General features: G+C 43.6%; 1 protein-coding gene across 1 annotated transcript in view; it reads left to right on the forward strand.

Annotated features, from left to right (window-relative positions):
- Window positions 1-18,273, forward strand: part of TRAPPC14 (trafficking protein particle complex subunit 14) — an 81,157-nt gene extending 62,884 nt beyond the window's left edge. The window contains exons 6-11 of the mRNA XM_085637536.1: window positions 1,555-1,702; window positions 1,922-2,004; window positions 5,181-5,344; window positions 10,299-10,453; window positions 10,584-10,777; window positions 15,143-18,273. Of these exons, the coding sequence (XP_085493662.1) occupies window positions 1,555-1,702; window positions 1,922-2,004; window positions 5,181-5,344; window positions 10,299-10,453; window positions 10,584-10,777; window positions 15,143-15,296 (898 nt within the window). The 3' untranslated portion in view covers window positions 15,297-18,273. The remainder of the gene's footprint in view (window positions 1-1,554; window positions 1,703-1,921; window positions 2,005-5,180; window positions 5,345-10,298; window positions 10,454-10,583; window positions 10,778-15,142) is intronic.
- Window positions 18,274-21,934: the final 3,661 nt, after the last annotated feature.

Raw genomic sequence — 21,934 nt, forward strand, 5'->3', positions numbered from 1 at the left:
ACTCTCTGGGGACCCATGGTTTCTGGGGGTCGGAGCTCTCTGTGGCCCCATGGTATCTGGGGGCCTGAGGTGTCTGGGACCCAAGGTCTTGGGCCCATGGTCTCTGGTGCCCAGTTCTGGGGGCCCGGGGTATGGCTCTGGGGCCCCCAGGTCTCTGGGGGGGCCAGCTCTGCACACCTGAGATCTGAAGGCAAATGTACCTATCCAACCCTCAAAGCAGCCTGAGGTAGCAGCATATAATGAGCACCTTTATGATTTCCTGCTGTAGAGAGCTGGTTGGCTTAGCTCTTGTTAATATCAGTGGCTATTGGTAGCCTTTGTCTTATGGGAGAATCCCACCATGCCCCCAGCAGACCCCCCCAGAGAAGATTTTGCTCAACGTGCCTTCTTAATTAGTGAAATATAGCTCTGGCATTAAACACTCTCTAGCGCTAATTTTGGCTCCCTCTCTCCCCCCTCCTTTGAACTAGGACCGTTGGAGTTGGGATGTAAGTTTTTTTTTTTTTTTACATTTTTTTAATTTATATTAACATGCTGAGCTAGGAATTATGTTGGGGGTGTGGGGGGGATTTGGCAGGTCTGCCTTTATAACCTCAATAACCCACCCAAACCTGCCTGTTGCAAAGCCTTTTTTTTATCGCGGTTCCATCGTCAAATTTACATTCAGTATTCATTTAATTAATCCAAGCAAACCTGGTGTTGCTGGATAGGACATTCATTTAGTTACTGCATCCCTTACTTCTATGTTGTGTAACGGCAGGATGTTTGGGTGGGTGAGGCTGTATTGGTTCCAGTCTCTCCCCAATCGGAACAGAAAAAGTTGTTTTAGCTTTCTCAACATCTAACTAAGGATTTCAAAATCAAGGCTCAATGTTACCTGAATGTAGGCTATCTCCAGCTCTTAATATGCATGTTTTCACTGAGCGTTTTGCGGAGCTTTGCGGAGCGAGCCTACGCAAATTCCGCCCACCTGTGTTAGCCAAGCTCTCGCTTAGTCTGGTTCCCTGTCTGCAAGGTAGCTCTTTGGGCCCAAATATACATTACAGAGAGGCAAATGCAGTCCTTGATCGTTGCCTCCAATATCAGAGGCTGGTTTCATGGGCAGACATTCCCGCCTGCCACCGAGAGTGAGCAGATCTTTATCAACTTTAAGGAGGTTAACTAGGCAGGTTTCAAAGAGATGCATGATCCTTCTAAAGATGAAGGTTCACAATGGCTCCTGCATCCACTTTTTCCAAACCAGACTGAATAAACATATGCTCATTCTACTCTTCACACTGGTCACACGTACCCAGAATGTAAGAAAGTAGGTTTTTGTTCTAGTACCCTCCCCACCCCCACACTTTTTGCCTGGCTTTTAATGCAACTTTGACCGTAGAGTACTGGGTCCCTGCTAATCGGAGAAAGAAGAAAGATAGATACCCACAATTAAATGACTTAACATTTAAGATGGTCTCCAAAGTGTGCCTATGTCATAGAGGCTAAGTTGAGACCTTGGCCATTTTTGGGGCCTAATCTTTTAGTTCACTATTCATCTCTGTTTTCATTTTGCAGTCACCAGTCTGGCGATGTGTCCATGGCATCCTTCTACCGCGTGGATAGTGTCTCCTCCTGCCTTCCCAGCATGCTGAGTGCCCTTGAAGAACAGAACTACCTGTTCCAGTTGCAGGTGGTTGAGCGACCGCAGGAGGACACAAAAGAGGTGAGAAGTAAACAGAGTCCACTTGGGTGAGTCTTCTCTTGAATCTATGGAGCATTGTGTTTTTGGTAATTCCTAAATATGACAAAGAAACCTTTCACTTGATGGACACTGGCCTGCCTGATTGGTCCCTAGTGATACTTGTATACAAATATTCTCTGCTTTTAGAGATGTTGCTATTGATTTTCTAATTTGAGCTGATCTCTTTGCTTCTCTTCTTAGGGTCTGGAAGTACCCTTAGTTGCCATAGTCCAGTGGTCAACGCCAAAGCTACCGTTCACTTCCAGCATCTACACTCACTACAGGTGAGATCTGCTGTCTGGTCGCAGCAGTGGATGGTAACATTATCAGAAGTCACATTGGCACTGACTTCGTACTGAGGATGTGCAACTGGCAGGTCAATTGCTGCCCAGCGTTCTAAGTCGTTAACAGTTTAAGAATATGTATGAGGGGATAGACATTAGTCCCTGCAAGCTGTTGGATGATCAATGTACATATTCTTGGATTCATAGAGGTGGTTATCTCATCACCAATCCGCTTTTTATATCTCTCCTACTAGAAAGGATATTCGTGGTCTGTTGCAGGACGTTTTTTTTGCTTGCATTGGGCTTTGAGCCCATAAATTGCTTGTAGGCCTGTACATGCCTGGTGTGCATGCATTCAAAATGACACAACCACTTTTTGTTTTCTATTTTCACCTCAGTCAAAAGCTTTTTTTTCTCTTCATATTCTTTAGTCATGCTGCTTGATGCTGTGCAGCATGGCTAAAAATGATTGTAGTAGAAAATCTTTATTTCGGTTATGAAACCATAAAAGACAGCATTTCATGTCAACGATTAAAAAAAGATTTTGGCAGGAATATTTAAAAGAGTAAAATACATTGATAAAAGAAAAATCTTTCGCAGTTTGTCAATGACCACAGATAAAAAAATACATTTCATTAAGGTTTAAAAAATTGCAGACGAGCCCACCACATTGCAGCAAGAAATTGTGAGGTAGCAAATACTATATGCATGCTGGTGTCATGTTTTAAAAGCCTAAACACATCTATGCAATAGATAGCACCTAGATTCTTACATAATTGCTGTAATTCTCTTCTTCTGATCTTAGAGTAGCCTGGGCAAACAAAAAAAACATGCAGTTCTGTTTCCTCAGCTAGACCACAGGCAGGGCAGGCCATGGGAACATCCTTAGACCATTTATTAACCCCTTCGCTGCTGCGGACATTCCGCTGCAGCGCTGGGGGGGGCAGGGGGGCAGCGCGGTGGGCCTGTGCTCATGACGGAACGGTTCCGTCATGAGCCACAGTTGAGCTGTGCTCATGACGGAACGGTTCCGTCATGACTCCGCCCATTTGCGTTGTCGCCTCGCACAGGCGGGGAAACAGCGCCGCGCAGGCGGAGCGGCCGCCAACGGGAGTGTCATGACGGAACCGTTCCGTCATGAGCACACGGCAACCGTGGCTCATGACGGAACGGTTCCGTCATGAGCGGGGAAGGGGTTAACAAATGAATGAAGGGGGAGACAACCATGACGAAACTGCAAATAGTTTCCTGGCAATGGTTGGACGTATAAAGTCCAAGCACGGCTCTAGTTGGTAAATGGCTTTTATATCCAGGAACTGGCGAGTTACAGACCCAATCTTGGGGTCCTCTGAGATCTTATCAATTTTCGCCTTCCAGTACATGGTGGATAAATATGTCCGCGTGACCCTGGTGTGGGCAATTAGAGGACTTGCCCATAGCTCGGGACAGCCGATCTCATTTAAGCTTTTCTTCATATGCATAAGCAAAGGAAGCTTCCCTGCCCCAGATAGGCTGAGTACCTCTTGTAATTCTGCTCTGTACTCCGCCAGCTCGTTTGTTGCCCACAGACGTCGCCAACACAGTAGTGGACGCCTTGCAATTTCTTGTGCGATAGGTCTCACCCTATGATTGACAAAGCCAAGTTGTCCCAAAGCTGAGACCTATAGGCGTAGCCGATGCTTGTTGTGTTTGTAAGACCATTCGGAGCCATCACTTAGCAGCTTCTGTGGCCACAACGAAGAAGTAGCTTCATATTTAAAAATACGAAAGATCAAAACAAGATCGTAGATTACAGTTTAAAACAATTGTAGTTTGGAAGCATAATCTCAAACATGCTATAAAAATGTATATTCCTATTGGCTAGAAAATGTAAATTTGAAAATACTACTTTTTCACCATAAATTATAACCCTGACTCCTAACTCATTCGATACATAGCTCCGTGATACTGACTTCCGCCTAGAACCCTGCCATTGACTTCATACCTGGTCCTAAGCCTAACATTAACCCAGATACTAAATCTGACCTAAACGTGCTCTGACCTTAACCGCAAAACTAGTGAATGCCAAACTGTACTCTGTTTTGATCCTAACACTGACTCTAGCATTGACTTAACTTTGTCTCCACCCTTAACCCTCCGTTTTTTGTCTTATTGGGTAAAACCATTGTTAAAGAAAAACCAGTCAAAAGGGGTTTGATCAAACAAATTCGTTTTAACCAAGTATGCATTTCGTCGGAAACACATAAAACACTAACGTGACCATCTAATTAAAATTCAACCCTGTTTTTATTCTTCTTAATTTCTAACCTTTAAGATTGAGCTCCTAGTAGCCTGTACATGTGCTTGATCTATTACTAAGAAATGTGTGGGCGCTATACAGTTACTAGTATCATTGATGAGTAGCTCTATTGGTCTGTGCAGGGGTTCAGGAGACCACCATGCAGGGTTTGGGTTCACTGTGAAGGGTGGGATTGCCACTGAGTATCTGAAAATGTGAATGGTCCTTTAGTGGCAGCTCCTAAGGCCTGTGTCCTCCTGTGATAGCTTCTTCTGCATGTTTGTTGAGCAGGACCAGGGAGCTACAGCTATTGAGTTAGGGCTGGCATTGCCTAGCCTGTTTAAGCAGTAGTACCTACCACCGCAGCATTGCTTTGGGTTGTTTAAATGGGAGCTGCCAATTACTGAAAGATATCCAAGCAGGATCCTTACTTCACAGCTTCTCAATTTGTAATAGCTTCTGTGTTTGAGGAGATGGCTTCTCACTGAGCAGCTTTCGAGTTCAGGTAGTTAAATTCTGTCTGCACAGCCTCTTGGGTCTGTATAGCAGGTGTATGGTTACCAAGGTGCCTCTTGGGTCTGTATAGCAGGTGTATGGTTACTAAGGTGCCTCTTGGGTCTGTATAGCAGGTGTATGGTTACTAAGGTGCCTCTTGGGTCTGTATAGCAGGTGTATGGTTACTAAGGTGCCTCTGGGGTCTGTATAGCAGGTGTATGGTTACCAAGGTGCCTCTGAAGTTTTTTTAGCAGTTAGAAACTTCCTGGACCGCTTTTGGCGTGTTAATAAGGGGCTGAACTCTCACTAGTGCAATAACATTTGATCTCACTGTGTGCATGTGTCTGTACGGCTATGCGAAGCTATTCATGTACAATGCTCATTTTCGTTTGCTCTTCCATAGGTTGCCAAACATTCGCTTGGACCGCCCTCGCTTCGTCATGACTGCCTCGTGCGAGTCTCCTGTGGAAGTGCATAAACGCTTCAACGTGACCTATACATTGCTGAATGACCTGCAGGACTTCCTGGCTGTGCGGCTCGTGTGGACTCCGGAGAATGCAGGAGCAGGTGAGCACGATGGAGCATGGGTGGGGGGTTTCCCGTGTTAAAGAAGAGATCTGGTCAGAGAACCCTAGAACATGTACATCAAGCTAACGTAAGGAGTACATTGACCAGAGGGAATGACAAAGGAGAATCTCAGGTGGGAAGGAGATAACAGTCCTGATACTGTATGTTGAGCCGAATGATTTTACAAAAAATGTAGGGGGATTTATACTGCACATGCCTCCTGGATGTTTTACTAGGAAGACATCTGACACAGAAGAGGTGCAGGTATTGCTATCATTAACAACTAACAATTACATCTCCTCAAACCTTGAGGTACATGGTATCCTAACACTACAAAAAGGACCGTTTCTTCCTATGCAATCGGAATTCTGCTGTAATTTAGAAATATTTCAAAAATGTGCCTATACCATATAGATTTCAATCTGTGACTAAATGCAAAACCTCTCCAGGCAATTTGTTGCTCACTGTATTACAAACAAAATATGCCCAGGAGTACAAGCAACATGCAGCTAAAATCACAACCTACACATTACAGCGCTCGTAACAACACAATTCTCTGTCATCGTTTTTTGGATGAACTGAATCTAAATATTAATATCTATGTAAAGAAGCTAGACTAATATATATAATCTAATCTATGTATATATCTATTATCTATGTATGCAGACAGCAGTCAAAGTTGACACAGTTCCCTTTCGTTCTACACACAAAAAGAAACAAAGTAAACCTGTTTGTTGCTTAGTGTTGGCAAAAATACATTTGATTTTCTTCTATCCTGGATGGAAAACGAAGTCCCTCTGCTAAGGAAACAAATTTGGATTATCACAACCGACTCTTGGTAATGTATGAAGAAATAATGAGAAGGACCAATTGTGAAGTTCTTTTTTTTTTTTTTTTTTTTCCTTTTCCCTATCAGGAGGGCCTAGTATAGCCAGGCTTTTGTGTCTGAGTAGATCATTTTTGGACTCAGCAGAAACTTCTTCAGGGATTGAAAACTAGCAACTATTCTCAGAGCAATGTTATTCTAGAAGTAAAGGAATTATTCAAGCATTTTTTTGAGATTGTAACTATGGGCTACTTAATTAGCCTCTCATCTGTGTTATTTCTAAACAGTTTCACTTAGATTTTTTTAATTGCTACCATTTTATTACTTTTGAAAAATGCTTGTGGTGGTGATCGGTGGAAGGACCCATAGTATCAATATCACAATGTTGTGTGCCCTCCTGTGACATCAGGAAGAGACTTTTGAACTTGGGATCGTGGAGAGCAACATCTGGGTGACGCAGAGATGGGCACTTGAACAGCTGTTTTACAAGTATTCCTTTCTTCTAAAACTTCTCTTGCATCACTTTTTCACTGTATTGGTGCAGGGGAATCTAGTCTTCCTTTTAGAAACATTGTGAATTATAGCGCAAAGGCCCGTATTTGCCACTGCTGCCAAGTGAGTCACAGATTGTGACAGATGTGTTCCATTCCAAAGCATTGCTTAAGCACTTTGCTCCTCGGCAATGGGATGCCTTTGAGGCACTGATACAGCACTTGCCTGATGAATGTGAAAACAGAAGGCGTCAGTTATCCACGTGTGGAAGCTGGCACTTGATTCATATTAAAGAACATTAGATGCAGTGGATACTGATAGCAGACCGCTATCCGTGTGTGTAGTCCTGCAACATTGCTCATGGTTGCACATTTCAAGGTTGAACCCTGAGGGTGAAGGCATTTCTGATGGATTCTTCTAGCTGCAGAATTGTTGAACTACTGAAACCGAGTACAAATTACATTGAAACCGCTAAAGCTGTGGGTTCCTTCCTGTAAAGAGACACTTTTTTCAGGGGACAGATATCACAATACAGACTGCAGGGCAGGCCACGCTTCATCAACCAGAGGTATCCACTACATCCATTTTCGCCACATAGAACAGCCAGCAATAGATAGGAAACGCATGAACTACATGACTCTGGTAGTCATTTTAAATTTATGGAAGAAGCCAAAAGCTCCAGTTGTTAAACTCCTTAATTCCCTGTGACAATCGCACCCTTGTGGAAAACATCTGAGGCTCTTCACAGAGCTCTGGAAAGAGATAACATTGGATCAATATAGTCTGCAGGTTGTTCACAATGGATAATAGATTCAGTTTTCCACTAAACCTAGCAGCCACAATATGGAGAAGAGACATTTTGACCAGATCACATGCCTTCCTTGCTAGACTTAGAAGTGATACTTCTGCGAACGTTGCCACAGAGGAAGTACCAATACATGAGCAAAGTTAGGGAGTGCACTAGAAGATCCACTGAATAGCTACATATTGACAAAAAATGAAAGATGGCACTTTTGCAACATGTCCTAGCATTTTGGGAAATTCTCTCCACGTACTTATGTAAAGTTTGTACGTCCACATCCCAATGTACCAGACGCATCACAATCTTGAGGTAGGTGGCAAACATCCATTCCTTTTACTTCCATTCAAAATAACCTCAGCACCAGGGGTGATCACAAAATGTTGGTTGGTTGTTGCAGCACATCTTCAACATCAGACGATGCATGTGTGCCTTCACATGGACGATTTGTTGGTGCAGGTCAGAGCAATGCATCAGAAGCACTAACCACATCATTTAAGTTTTGTACCTGCTGGACTTCTCAGCCCGCATGCAGAAATCATCTCTGATCTCCAGGTGATAGAATAATATCTGCGGGAAGGATATCAAGACTGGAACTGGTGGTTCCTCAAAAGCGAGATACTACTGCCATTAATAAACACAATTCCCCTTCGTCGAGCTATGGTACGAAGCCAGGCTTGCCCTGTTTGTGTTGCACCTGCGATGGTATCTGTGAGTTTTGTGTTTTTAACATGTAACAATTTCAATAAAGAGCAATTAAATACAAAATAAACACAATTCCCCTTTTCCCAAATGTCACAGGCTCTAAAAGAGACAACAGTCTAGAAATAACGGCAGCCTGCACTCACCTAATATTGCACTCACCTCTGTGCATGAATGCGCTTCAGGAGAGGCTCATGAGTGCATGGTCTCACGTTCTGGAGTAATCGAGTGTAGCAGAAGATGGCAAAGAGTCTGCAATGGTGGACACCACAAAATGTGTTCCTATTATTATCATTCTAAGCACAGTCCAAGATCTGTGGTCTCGGACAGAACCTGTCCATGTCCTAGAGCAGCAGATAGTGGGGCTTTCTATGATGGTGTTCTAGTGCTCGCTTGTAGATTCGGGTTGTTCCAGGATTCACAGACACAACACCAGAACACTGTTGTACCACAGTTGGTAGGGGGTGAAGTTTGTTCTATGATCATGGCTTGCTCAAACCATTTGGCAATATGGGATTCAGGACTGGGTACTGTCAAATCCTAAGTACTTTCCAGGAGAAAACAATGTGTGCTACCTAGTCATTTGTTCACACAATCATTACAGTGTGGATTTTCGAGCAAGACAAGTAAACCGTAATATTACAGACCATATTAAACACCAGTTTGCTACTTCTTCTGCTTCAGTTCCCCGACCCTAGATGGAACACCGCACTCTAATCATTCACAGAATGTAAATCTATAATCATTTCACGCTGCAAAAGGAAAGTTCTTCTCTGTAACTCCAGTTTTGCTCCTTGCAACATTTTGACATTCACAGGACATCCTTGGGCCTCTCCAGTCAAGAACAATGTTGCAAAATGCTGTAATGAATCACTTTTAAATTCTACTCCTCACAACAAGCCAACAGGGGATCAGAAATGTGGAGATGATGTATATATTGTAGGATAGTTTAAGCTGGAGGTAGACGCCACCATCGTTAAATTCATACTCTGCCTACAGTTCATGCCAAAAAACTCTGTTCTAATTACTTTTCCGACTCCACCCATTAAATGGCAGAACAGTGCACATCTAGCACCAGTGTGGTTCTTTGGGGAACCTTTACCGACTACAGCAAACTGCTTCCCAACAGCAGCTAGGACAGTCCCCTTTCTATGTAGTTTGGTGCTGTGGTGTAATACAGGAGGGGCTCTCACTTTCTCTGCTGTAAATCCGGTATGAGGTTAAGTGACCCAGTCCTACTTGTATGAACTAAGTTACAAATCTATGATTGTCCTTTGCATACAAAGTTTGTTGTAATACTGGTATTTGTAGAACACAAAAGCTACCCAGAAATGGGTGTCCTGTCTCCAACGCGGTGTAGTTTGAGAACTAAGTTGCAGAGAAAGTAAGTAAAACAGTGTAAAATCAATTCCCTTGGTAATCTGCTTGCGGTGGCTGCAGTGATGAAATGATTTAACCCTTGGTAAACCTCTGCTGGGGGTGTTTTCCAAATAAATGAATCCGTGTTCATTCAGTTGTAAAAGGTATGCATTGATCCTAATGCAGGCTTCATAGGAGGCCTGTTTGTATTTAACATATAGTCAGACTGTACATATAATGAAGTTTAAGTGCATTAAATACCTTTAGTCGCTCAGCTGATGTCATCTATCCCGTTCCTTGGATCGCCTGTTCCACACATACCAGGGTCTTCCGTCAAACACGTTTCATGAAATTAAAAGTGCGTCACACTTTCTAGGCGGCAAAGCACTTAGTCCCATTAGGTGCAATGAACGAAGTTTGCGAATTGCTATTTATGAATCTTGGTCGAGCCATTGAGATATACAAATCTTAGGAAAGCTCTCCGGATGTGCTCGTGCTCTGCATAAACTAGAGTTTAAAACTACAGTTAGATAATTTGCAAAAAATTGAGTTAATTCCATTTTTCAGTTCAGCACTTGCTGGGCCACTGTAGTACCATAGAATTTAAAATGCAGATCTAAATATTTAATTTGCATCATTAATAAAAGCTTACTTTTACCGGCTCTGTACACCGCGTGTGAATCTAGGAAATAGCTAAGCTTCAAAAGTACTGTCACAGGTTAATAACTTTGTTTTTTTCACGTAATTTTAATTTCCCCGTTTCCATCTTTTGTTAGGCAAAAAGCTGTCGGAGGAGGAGAAACGGGCCATGCAGGCTGCTCTGGATTCCGTTGTGTGCCACACTCCACTAAACAACCTCGGCTACTGCAGAAAAGGGAGCTCGCGCACCTTCAGTGTAGGCTTTCAGATCCTGCGAACCGGGCTGTTTGAGGTAAGGGTTGATTGATGGTTTTCTGTTTTTTCTGGGTTTTTTCCTTGTTTTTTTTAAAGACTGCCTTCAATTGTTTTGCTTTGGTTCACTGGCCCGTTTATCTGCATTCTATTCTTTCTTGGTCAACTAGCTCAGTCAGCACATGAAGCTTAAACTCCAGTTTACAGCCAGCGTCTCCAATCCGCCACCAGATGCTCGGCCCGTGTCACGCAAAAGCAGTCCAAGCAGCCCAGCCATGCGTGATCTAGTGGAGAGGAACCAAGCCAACCTGGGGCGCTCACAGTCCTTTTCGCACCAACAGCCGTCGCGCAGTCACCTCATGAGGTAGGGGCTGTGACTTCTCTTGGAATCCCCAGTCAAACTATAACATAAGGGGTATGACCTGCCTCTTATACAGCCCCCTCTGACAAGCAGCATATCCCCCCTGGTACCCACAGTCACATTGAGAGGAACAGAGCATATCTGTTCTCGTACTGTCGAGCCCCCTGAAGCAGAGAGTCAGTTATTTTTCAAAGGGGTGACCTAGCATGACGTCACCAGAGCTGTAAGTACTGAGAAGTCTGTTTAGCACAGGCTTCTTCAAGGAGTAGCTCGTGTGCTACTGGTAGCACTACAGCTACCCGTGAGTAGCTCTTCTGTGTACAGCCCAGCCTACTAAATTAGAAGCTTTTGCTTGGTTGAATTAGTATATGCATACCAAAATAAAAAAGTGTGTATTCGAGATGAAAATGTGTGTATTTCCAAAATCCGTAACATCTGAAATATATTTAAAGCTGATATTTGAATGTTAAATCGTGCAGCATTGGGAGAGTTGTTATTAACATTATTGCCTGGGTACCAGGAGCATTGCAGGTATCGCTGTTTTGTATTATCCTTGTAGAAGTATTTCAAGTTGGCAAAGCCTATTTTTACACGACTGCTGGCAATCCCACACTGAAGTGATCATGGCTGGTAATCTTGCATACAGTAACCACTAACGCAGGCTTGTCTGATGTGAGAAACACAAATAATATTATTAGGTTGGGATGATTTTGTTTGTAAACATAAGTAGATCTTATTTCTAAAAAGCTTGGAGACTCCTGCTGTGACAGTGGTCTAGATGGGCGTTGGGGGAGAAGAGGCAAGCTGCCTCCCCAAGAGCAAAACCAGAACTTTGTTAGTCCTGCCTTCACAAAATTGATTGCAGGTACTGTTTTGCATGCTACAGCTGGGCGTATGGACTTACTTGCTGCTGATTTAGTGTGCAGGAGTTATTTTCTAATGTCAATTGTAAGAGGTAGCTTCTGACAGTCGATTTATTTTAACCCTCCACTAATAAAGTAATTGAAATACTGCTCTCGTGGTTCTAGTGTTACTGGCCTATTGTGCCGACATACGTAGCACTTGCAGAGATTTTTAAGACCATTATTTTATCAGTTCCCTTACAACGGGGTAGTTTGCCCAGGCTTCCCACAGAAAGAAACAATGGTGAAGTAATTACATTATTGAAGAAAATTACCAAACATGTCCCTTATGCTAAAATGCTTTTTACACAATATGACGATAAGTTCTGACAGTTGGCACACAAAGTAACAAATGTTGGCATACCCAATAGGTCTTATGTTGGCTGCTCACCTATTTGCTTTGCCATTCCTTATTTTATTTGTGAATATTTTTGCCTGAAGACAAGTGACACACAAGTGGGCCCGGTAGCAGAGTTGGGGAAGTTGCTAGTCCCCACCTAAGTAAAGGAAGCAATGTCTAAAAGCCAGTTTTGTTTTTCAACATAAACCACGCATTGCTCCAGTAGTACCTGATACTGAATGGGATTACTTATTGTGGGGATGTGCACATTGTGTAATAACAGAATGCTGTCACTAATAGTCCGGTAAACCAGTGGCTGATGTGGGCTGAACCTTCGCCCCGTGCTGTATACTTTGATAGGTGGAAGCAAAATCTGAATGACACTACCGCAGACCAATGAAAGAAGAGCAGCAATAGAAAGTCTTTTTTTATATAAGAAGGATTTGTAGTTTTATTAAAAACAAAATGTCTTGGCTAGTACCAGACCTAAAAATGTACAAGAAATGGTGCAATGTTTCAGCGTTACAGGAAATCTAAGCTTGTGATTCACTATGTGGAGTGTTTCCAGGCATATTAAACTGGTTATGAAATTTCTCTTGGAGGAAGCTGTCCCAGTTCTCCTGATGTCCAAATCCTCTGGTTGAAATGTCGGTAAAACTAAGCACTCATCATTCCGCTTCCCACTTGCAACATCCCCACCACATATGAACACTACACCGCAAACACAACACCCAACATGACACACCGCACACTCACATCTTGCCAACACAAATCCCAAGTTACAGGGAGTAACTTCGCCTGTGGGACATCCACATCAGTGGGTATAGCAAGAAGGACATATTTGAGTTCAGCAGGTAGTGTTGCTTCTACCACTTTACCCAGCTCAGGTACTATCTTTATCCAATATGTTTGTATGGCTGGGCGTGTCCGCAGGGTTTGACAGAAATCCCCCCTTGGCCCTCTACACCTCAGACATTCCAGGGACACCACTCTCCCAATTCTGTGTAAGCATGATCGGTCAAAATATACCCAATGGAGGATTTTGAATTGGATGTGCTTCAGTCTAGATTTAATCGCCTCTTCTTTCGGGTGCATCAAGGCTGCCTTCCAATCCAAATCGTCTAACTCACCCACCTTAGTTTCCCATTTAGCCCTCAACTTCTTCAAGGTGTCTGGTACATTATTATTAAGAGGAGACCGTGTTTTCCATTCTCTCTCCCATTAAGAGCCTGCACTTTTAGATATGCATGTTCAGGGAGGTCTGTGTCGACGCCCATGCATGTCTAAGCGGTAGATATTTGAATCGTTGTGTACCATGGAGTTGATAGTCCTTCTGAAGCAATTGGAAGGATACAAGACCCCCCTTCCTCAATGAGATCTCCTACTTCAAACCCCAAAGTTTTCCCAGTTCCTTGAAGCGCGTTCAAATCATAACAGGGTCTCCCGAGTAACTCTACGTGCCCATCCTATATACTTGTTCATTTTGAACCATGTCTCAAACGCCACCCGAGTCATTGGTAAGAATTGTCCCGTCCCTCTCCCCCATAAAGATAATGCTGGAAGGGACGCTTTGAAATTTGGCCTTTTCTAGTGCATAGGTGGGGAGGATCTCCAGACATGTAGCCCCAATCATTTAAGGCAATCAGATGGGACGCCCTAAAAAAGGGTCTGATATCAGGAAGAGCAGTATCTCCATTGTACTGATTTTGCTGCAGTGTCTTGAGGGTCACTCTGTGATGCTCTTATTCCATAGCAAATCCCTGAATTTGTTGTCTATTTTAATGAATAACTCATCAGGGATCTTATAGTAAGTATTTTATAGGGCGTATAGAAACTTTGGGAGGGTGACCATCTTAAACATAGCCGCCATTCCCAAGGTCATTAAGGGCAGTGCCCTCCAATGGTCTGCATCTGCATGGAATACGCTTTTATTATGTTCCACTCGAGGCATCTCTCCCGAAGCCAATTTTGCATAGATTCCCAGATGTTGGAATCTACGGAGATATCAGCATATAATACTTTTCATCCCTAAAGATGGTAAGTACCTGCGTGTGAGACTGCGTCTATTCTTAACACACACCTCAACACACCAAAATATGCAAAGCGACATTCAAAGCATCTGGACTCCACCACGCTGTCAATTCTCATGCATCACACTTAAGATGTCCTAGACAGGCCACATGGAACACCCTTTTCACCATGGAATCCATAACCAGGTGCAAATCCAAACGCTTTATGACCTCATGAGGAGTCTCAAGCACTATATAAATAATGCAATTGGACTACAGCAAAAACTGTTTAGTCCTCGCTAGTCAGGAAAATGCTATATAAAATGCAATACTATGAGTGAGATGTCTCTTACACGCAGTGAGAGAATAATTATAGACCGTCTTGGACATTGGCACAGGTTACATAGTCTCTTTCCTCGGGGCTGATTGTGCCACAGAATATTTCTGGAGAGAGTGGAGACTTTCCCCTCGAGGGCTAGAAATTGGCACAGGGTACATAGTCAGTCACTTCTAGGACCGAATTTGTCCGAGACTGACACAGATGCTGAGCCGGTTACCTGTAGAGTGTGGTTGGCAAGTTGGGACTTGGGTACAGCTCCCTCCCCCCCCCCCCCCCCCCCCCCCCTCAAATACTGAGAGTGACGTGAGTGACTAACAGAAGGATAAAGAGGGTGTTGCATTTGGGACTGTATTCTTTGGGGGAATTGACAGAGATGCAGAGCTTATCTCCTATAGCTCTGTGTGGTTTTAGGTACTGGCAGTGAGAACCGAGCCTGTCACCTCTAGGGCCGGGTAGCCTGGGAGGATCATCACAGAGATTATTGGAGCCATTTCCTTCTAGCCCTGAATGGCTTTGAAGATCGGTCCAAACTCTGCCCCTTCAATTCGGTACTATGGTTTTAATAATAGAGAGATAGAGAAACCTTTAAGCCAGATGAAATGTGATGCTCCACTCGCCAGGCGCAGGTTAACTGACAAAGTAAGAATCTATGCTGTACAAAGATTGTATCAGAACTAAGATGTAAGACCATTCTAAATATTAAAGGCCTACATCAAAACAAGGGCACGCATTACTGCACTTCTCTATCTTGCTCAACTTTTTTCTCTCTCTTCGTAGGACTGGCAGTGTGATGGAGCGGCGAGCCATCACGCCTCCCGTGGGGTCACCTGTTGGACGCCCCCTCTACCTGCCCCCGGAAAGGGCTGTGTTGTCACTGGATAAGATCGCCAAGAGGGAGTGCAAGGTGCTGGTAGTGGAGCCAGTGAAGTAGCATCTTACGTCCAGATGTTTCCTCTTTCTGCGGTGGTCTCGATACATGGGACGTCCAGAAGATGCCAAGGACAAGCCCTCCTTGTCCACTATCCTGTATAGTTGTAGTGATTGCAAGACTGGACTGCGCCTGCCGCCAGCTGCTGTACAGATTTGTTTTAGGCATTGATGTAGCTCCCTAAGGTACACACTGAAGCGCGATGGGACAAACCATCATTCCTCTTCATGTTTTAACATTTTGCTTTTATTTTTCAAAGCAATTTTAAGTTTCCTCTCCTTGCTCTTGCTGGTACAAAGCCCCACAACTAATGCCATAATATTTAGACATGGCTGCAGAAGGTTCTGCCAGTGGGTGTGGGTGCATGGATCTAGAACACGTGTTTACAATAAGGACCAAACGTATGTGATGAATGTTCTTCTAAATACTCTCAGTGCTTGCAAAGGCACGACAGTGTGGAGCAGGCAGGTAGGGCTGTATTTTTGCAGATTTGTCACATTTGTTGCTGAAGTCTTCGTTTTTGATTGACCAGAGCACAATGAAATCGAAAAGGGTGTGTGATCACATGGTCCCTTGATTCCTGGGTATGATGCTGTTCAGAAATGTGGGCTATTATCAGCCATGAGTAGAGACTTGGAGTAGGGTCATGAAGAGTGTTTCTGCCCTTTCCCCCTTGGCATGAAGCAGGGCAGCACTCATCAAATCCCTTCCCAGGGGATGTTTTTTGCACGCAGACCTCATGGGCCTGTGTCATACAGGGGCTGCTTCATGCCCTCCACTAAGGCAGGGCCTGATGGTGGTGCTCCTGCCAGCTCCCTTTGCTTGTGCAGTCTCCACTCCAGGCCTCCTCGATTCTGCTGATGTCTGGGCAGCATTCAAGATTTCTGGACACTCTTCTCTTATGTTTTAATGTTGCACTAATGATTTCCAGCACCCAACATTGTGTTTTGAGAGTGGTGGATTGAGCGGAGGACAGAGGCGCAAACTGTGGAACCTTCCATTTAGGGTTGTCCGCTTTTAATCCCTACCTTTCTCTGCCGCAGTTTGTGTGTTCAGGGAACAAATGCCCATTCATACTGGTTACAAGCCGCTCGCACCACTAGCGAGCTTCAGAGGGTTTCTGCCACGAAGGCGACTTGCATGCTATTTTGCCAATCCAATTCTGATTTCATGCTACCCTCATTGGGTATTGTAGGACAGGATGAAACAAGAGTCTTTACTGCCACATCATAAAATGTTATGTTCGGAACTGGTTTAACAGTCCCTATGTTGTGCTTGGTTTTGGGGAAATCTTCGCCTGAGCCATCGATAACTATACCTCTGAGGCACATGCTATGTTAGGGTGTGGAGAGCGCTTGGTATAGTCATATTTAGGTTTAGCTCGAAGAAAAGTTCCCGCTTCAGGAAGCCCCCTGTGAGTGGACTGAAAACCTGCCTTGCCACAGACACTGGAAGAACTCCGCCAGTCGGCTGTGTGGAATCTCTAAGCACTAGCAAGGTTTTTGGGTTGACAGTCAATTCTACCCTGAGATAAACTAGCATCTTTACTGTTGTTCCTCATCCACATTCTTGAGTGTGTTTCTCTCTCTCATAATTTTACAAGAGTTTACAGAAGTGTTTCTAATGAGTTTTTCTTTTTAATGTTAAATGTTCTTTTGTTTTTTTAAATGCCGATATGTTCTCTTCCCACCTTGTGCATTAGGGTTGAAGTACATGAAGTTGAGGTCTTGGTGTAGAAGCACACATTAGGCTTTGACATATCAGTAGCATGGCCACCCTACCCATTGTGAATGACTCCGTCATGGACCACAGGTAGCCTTGGTTGCGCCCTGTATGTCTGCCTAATCTTTTAGAAGTTCTGTGATTTTATTTTTCCGGAAGTTTACAAATCGACTATATTCTGTGGTACTTTAATATATTTTCTCACATATGTTAGTAGTGTTTTTTGCGGCTGTGGTGGGAAACTGCGTTTCAGTGGTAAGCTAAACAGCTGAACAGGCAATGAGCCCCCCATACAGCTGCTCATTCATTCTTCCCATTGCTCCATTACTTCTGGCCTTCACACAGGGCTGCATTAGGGATGTTCTCAGAAGGTCAGGCTACCATTGGACAGTTACATGTAGCTGTGCAATGATGGGGTAATGATAACATTTATTTATCCAGACACCCACAGGATTGCATCCTAATGTTCTGGGTTGAATTGAGAGAGCCACTGTGTGTTTAAATTGTTCTGATTATTATAAATCATTTATAGCCAGGCACCTACCACTGTTGAAGTAGGTCTGTGCAGAAGTTTGGGATAGTTTGGCCCAGTGCCCTATGTTTACAGTCTGCACCCACAGTTGACTTATCTTGAAATGCCATTGGGTGTAGTTTGTGTGTTGGGCATGCTGCCAATGGAAAACCTGTATGTCACTTGAATGCCAGATCCTCCTTGAAAAGCAAGCGGTTTTGTGGTATGTCTCGTGCCACGTTAGTCCAACCTTTCTTAATACATTCCTGATTGTGTAATTGCAGGGAAGCTGTACAATGTTCACTGCCCCACTTCCTGGTATCCAATAGGCATTTCACAACAAAGCCACTTAATTAAAAGAAGTGCCTAAATTGCATGTTAAAGCACTAAGTCCTGAACAACCTGCACTAGCCCATGCATGGTGCGGTGTCTGTAACTCTGGAAAGCCTTTCGATTCCTGCTGAAGCTTTATGGGTAGCATGCCTATGGAGAAGGGAACATTCCTAGTCACCACCCAGAGTTATTTATTTTTCCTACACTGGAGACCTGAACCCTTTTGAGGATGTGTGCTGGGCGCTTAAGTCTTACATCATTGTCTTAGAGTTCCCGTTTTAGATTGCTCAGTTGAGTTAACGCACTTTATTTAAGTTTAATTGTTAATTTATTTATAACTTGTTCCTGCGGGCTGGGAAAAGAAATTCTGGCCCAAAGGCGATCATGTTTCATGATTAAAATGCACTGGAGGCACTCTGTCTGCGACTCTACTTGTTTCTTGAACTTTGTATTTGTTTGTTCACTGTACTTCATATTCACTCCTGTGTGCTTAATCACAGAGGTTTTTAACGCTTTATTCTTTATTGGTCCAAATCCTCAGATAAGCTCATCACAAGTTGCAAAAATATCATACAAAAGTATTCTTTAAAACAAACATTTTCAAATAACTTAGTCATTTGCAAGTTCAGTGGTGAATCTAAATCCTAGAAGGCGAAAACCATACGGAAACCAAGATTATATGTTTGCATACTCATGATACACCTACAGTCGAAAGATGCAGACCATTGCTATTAACATTTTTATATTAAGGATATTTTACCGTAGCTGCGTCTGTGAAAACATTGGCAAAATGTACCTAGTGTATGTGATGGAAAGTGTTACGCACAAACAAGTAAGGCAAGCAGCAGAGAGCTATAGGTGGGAGCAGTGGTGGGTGATTCAGGGCCACGTAGACTTGGGGAGAGGATTTTTGGTTTCAGGCATGGAGGAGCTTGAGGTCCTGCACTGGTAATGAAGATGCCTTCTGAAGAGATGTTTCAGCTATCTTCAGAAGAGGACAAGTGAGCCTAAGTCGCTCTTAATTCTTGGTGCATACTTTCAGAAAGGCTTTTTCCTGGGCAGTCTTTTTTTTATTTTTATTGATTTCCAATTTGTCGATGTCATGGTTTCTTGAGTTGTGTTGGCCTCTTAAAATGAGGCTGTGAAGAATGTGGTTACTACTTTGACGCAGGTTTGGAAGCTGAATGGCCACTGCATTTTCTTGCCTGGTTAAAGTGAAGTTTAATGAGGTGGGCAGCAGCTTACAGAACAAACTTCATTGGGGCCATGTGTGTGTCTAGTGTTACTGGATGCAAAAGGAACAGGACTTGGTCAGTGGCAAGGAAGCCAGCTTTGTTGAGGGGAAAAGGTTTCGTTTTTCACAAGAAAGTTGACACAAGCCTGTCCATTTCTTTTTGTGTTGGGTGAATTGGAGAGTATTTTCCTCCAGTTTGTTGTTGGAGACTAGTTCTGGATTTGTTCGCTTTTTGGAGTTGTTGCTGGTGATTTTAAATGTGGAAGTATGCTGTGGATATTCATTGACTCTTGTGTTAAGTTTGTCAACATTTGAGGAGACATTTAAATAGTTGAGGTTTGTTGGTATGTTGATAGCGAATAATAAAAATAAAGCATTTCTAAAGCGCACAGCAACCTCAAACAGAGGTTTCCCGGCTCTGCACAGACTACAGCAGCGAGCATACAGCTGATATATGCATAATCCCTGCTTGAAAAGCAACGTTTTTAAGGCCTTCCTGAACTCGAGTTCCGAGTCAAGTTGGTGCAAGTATGCTGGTAGAGCGTTCCACAGTCTTGTGGTCCTCACCAAGAAGGATCTACCACCTGGCATTCTTTAGCGTATTGAGAGACGCAAAGCAGCTGCTGGTGGTTAGATCTCAGCAACCATTCCTGTTGATGTGGCCTGAGCTGGTGCTTAAGGTAGTCAGGACCTCTGTCATCCCTTGCTCGAAAGGCCAAGATCAATGTCTTACATTGGCTCCCAGTAGCCAGGAGAATTGAATTTAAGTGTTTCAGATGGGGGAATATTTGCTGCCAAAAAGGGACTTGGCGAATTAAGCTAGCTGCGGCGTTTTGAACCATCTAATCTATGTATTAGATAGGCAGGTAGCCCCAAATACAAGCTGTTGGCATAGTCCAACTGGGAAGTCACTAACGCATGGACTATTCTGCTGCGGCTCTCCTCATGGAGCAGGTGGAGAAATTGTCTAATGTAACGTAGCTTCCCACGCATGTTGACGATATCGGACGTATTTGGGCACAAAATGATAATCCGTATCCCACTTAATACTAAGGTTTTTGGCTGACTCTGTTGGAATCGGCGGAGGACGCATCTCAGTGGGCCACCAGAGGCAAGCTGCAGGAGGGGGTAGTTCACCAAACAGCAGCACCTCCTTCTTATTTGCATTTAATTTCAGGCAGTTATTATTCATCCAGCTGGAGAGATTTGCCAGGCATTCCTTAAGGTTACGAAAGGCGTCAGCGGAGTGTTCTTTGAAAAAGAACACCAGTTGGGTATCGTCAGGGTAGGAAACCATTTCCACCCCACTTTCTACGATGAGCGCTGACAAAGGTGCCAAGTATAAATTAAAAAAACAGCGGACTCGGAGCCGAGCCTTGAGGCACTCCCCATACGAACAGATTTTGTGTAGAATGAACAGGGAGCAAGAACACCTGTTGTGCACGATCCTCAAGATACGATTGGATCCAGGCAAGAGCCGTTCCTTGAATACTGGCCTGATGAAGTCTATCCTGCAAAATTGAGTGTGAGACTGTGTCGAATGCTGCCGACCGGTCTAACAACAGTAGCATAGCAGAGGTGCCACTATCAACAGACATCCTCACTGACTCGGCCACTTCAATCAATGCTGTTTCCGTACTATATCCAGAACAAAAGCCTGATTGAGTGGCATGTAGGAGGCCGTTTGTCTCGATGAAATCTGCTAGCTGTCGCTGGGCTAGCTTCTCCAGCATCTCAGCTGGTGCTGGGAGAAGTGAGATTGGACAAAAATTACTTAGTACTGCTGGATCAGCGTTCAGCTTCTTCAATAGCAGCACTGAGAAGGGTTGCTTCCAGGAGGCTGGAAAAATGCCCTCCTTCAGTTAAAATCTTCATTAAATGGCTGGCAGGAGGATCCTACAGGTTCCATAAAGAGAGTAACCACCTAAGGTGAAAAGATGGAACCATGTGATACCCTGCATCTCACTGATCATTGCTTGGATTTGCCAGCCTCCTCTGTACGAGTTGAAATTTGGAGAGGAATGAGGAGGCTAATAGAGTGATGGTTCTCATGACTGTCTTCAAGGGGTTGAATAGGGTCTGATGTTTGAGGTTGAGAGTGTTGAAGCTCGCTGAGCGACCAAACATATCCAGAAAGTGCAGTTTGTTGTTTTCTGTCATGATAATGGGGTCATGGATACCTTGGAAAGGTGGTGTCTCAGTGCTGCAGTCTCTTTTGAAGCCTGACTGGTAGTCAGAAAGGAGTTGTCTTTGATTCATTTTGGCAATCAAGTGGTGATCGCTTTCTCAGAGATCTTTCTAAGCAAGGGTGGTTGTCTGGTTAGTTGATAAATTGATAAATGTTATTGTTTCAATTAATTAAAATTGTTACAATGGCGAACCAGCGGAGATATTCCAGCACTTAATTAATTCAGTTATGGTCGGTATCTATTCAACCAATAATAAATACCACATGAATAAAATAGATTTAAAATATTACATTTGACGCTAAAATAAGTAAAACCGTGTAAATAGTCAGATGTCAATGCCTTGAATTAGTTACAATCCCTGATTAGGCGATGATTTAGGGTTTTTTCATTGAAGTGCAGACTTTCGCTCATCTTTGTGGGACCTAGAAAAGTTTCCATGATGACTGTGCAGGTACGTATTCGGTGCTTTAGCCGTGAGGAATTCAATTAAAGTGCAATGTGCGAGGCATTAGCTAAAAGTTCTTTCACCTTGTGTGCAAATTTCGCAAATCTTGCCAGTTCCGTTGGAATGTCCAAGTTAAAGAGAAGTTCCATCGCATCTTGGCATGTACATGTTCCATATTTTAGAAACAATGGTTTTAGTAAAGTGCGG

The sequence above is a fragment of the Triturus cristatus genome, chromosome 12 (assembly GCF_964204655.1).
Source record: "Triturus cristatus chromosome 12, aTriCri1.1, whole genome shotgun sequence".
NCBI lineage: Eukaryota > Metazoa > Chordata > Amphibia > Caudata > Salamandridae > Triturus > Triturus cristatus.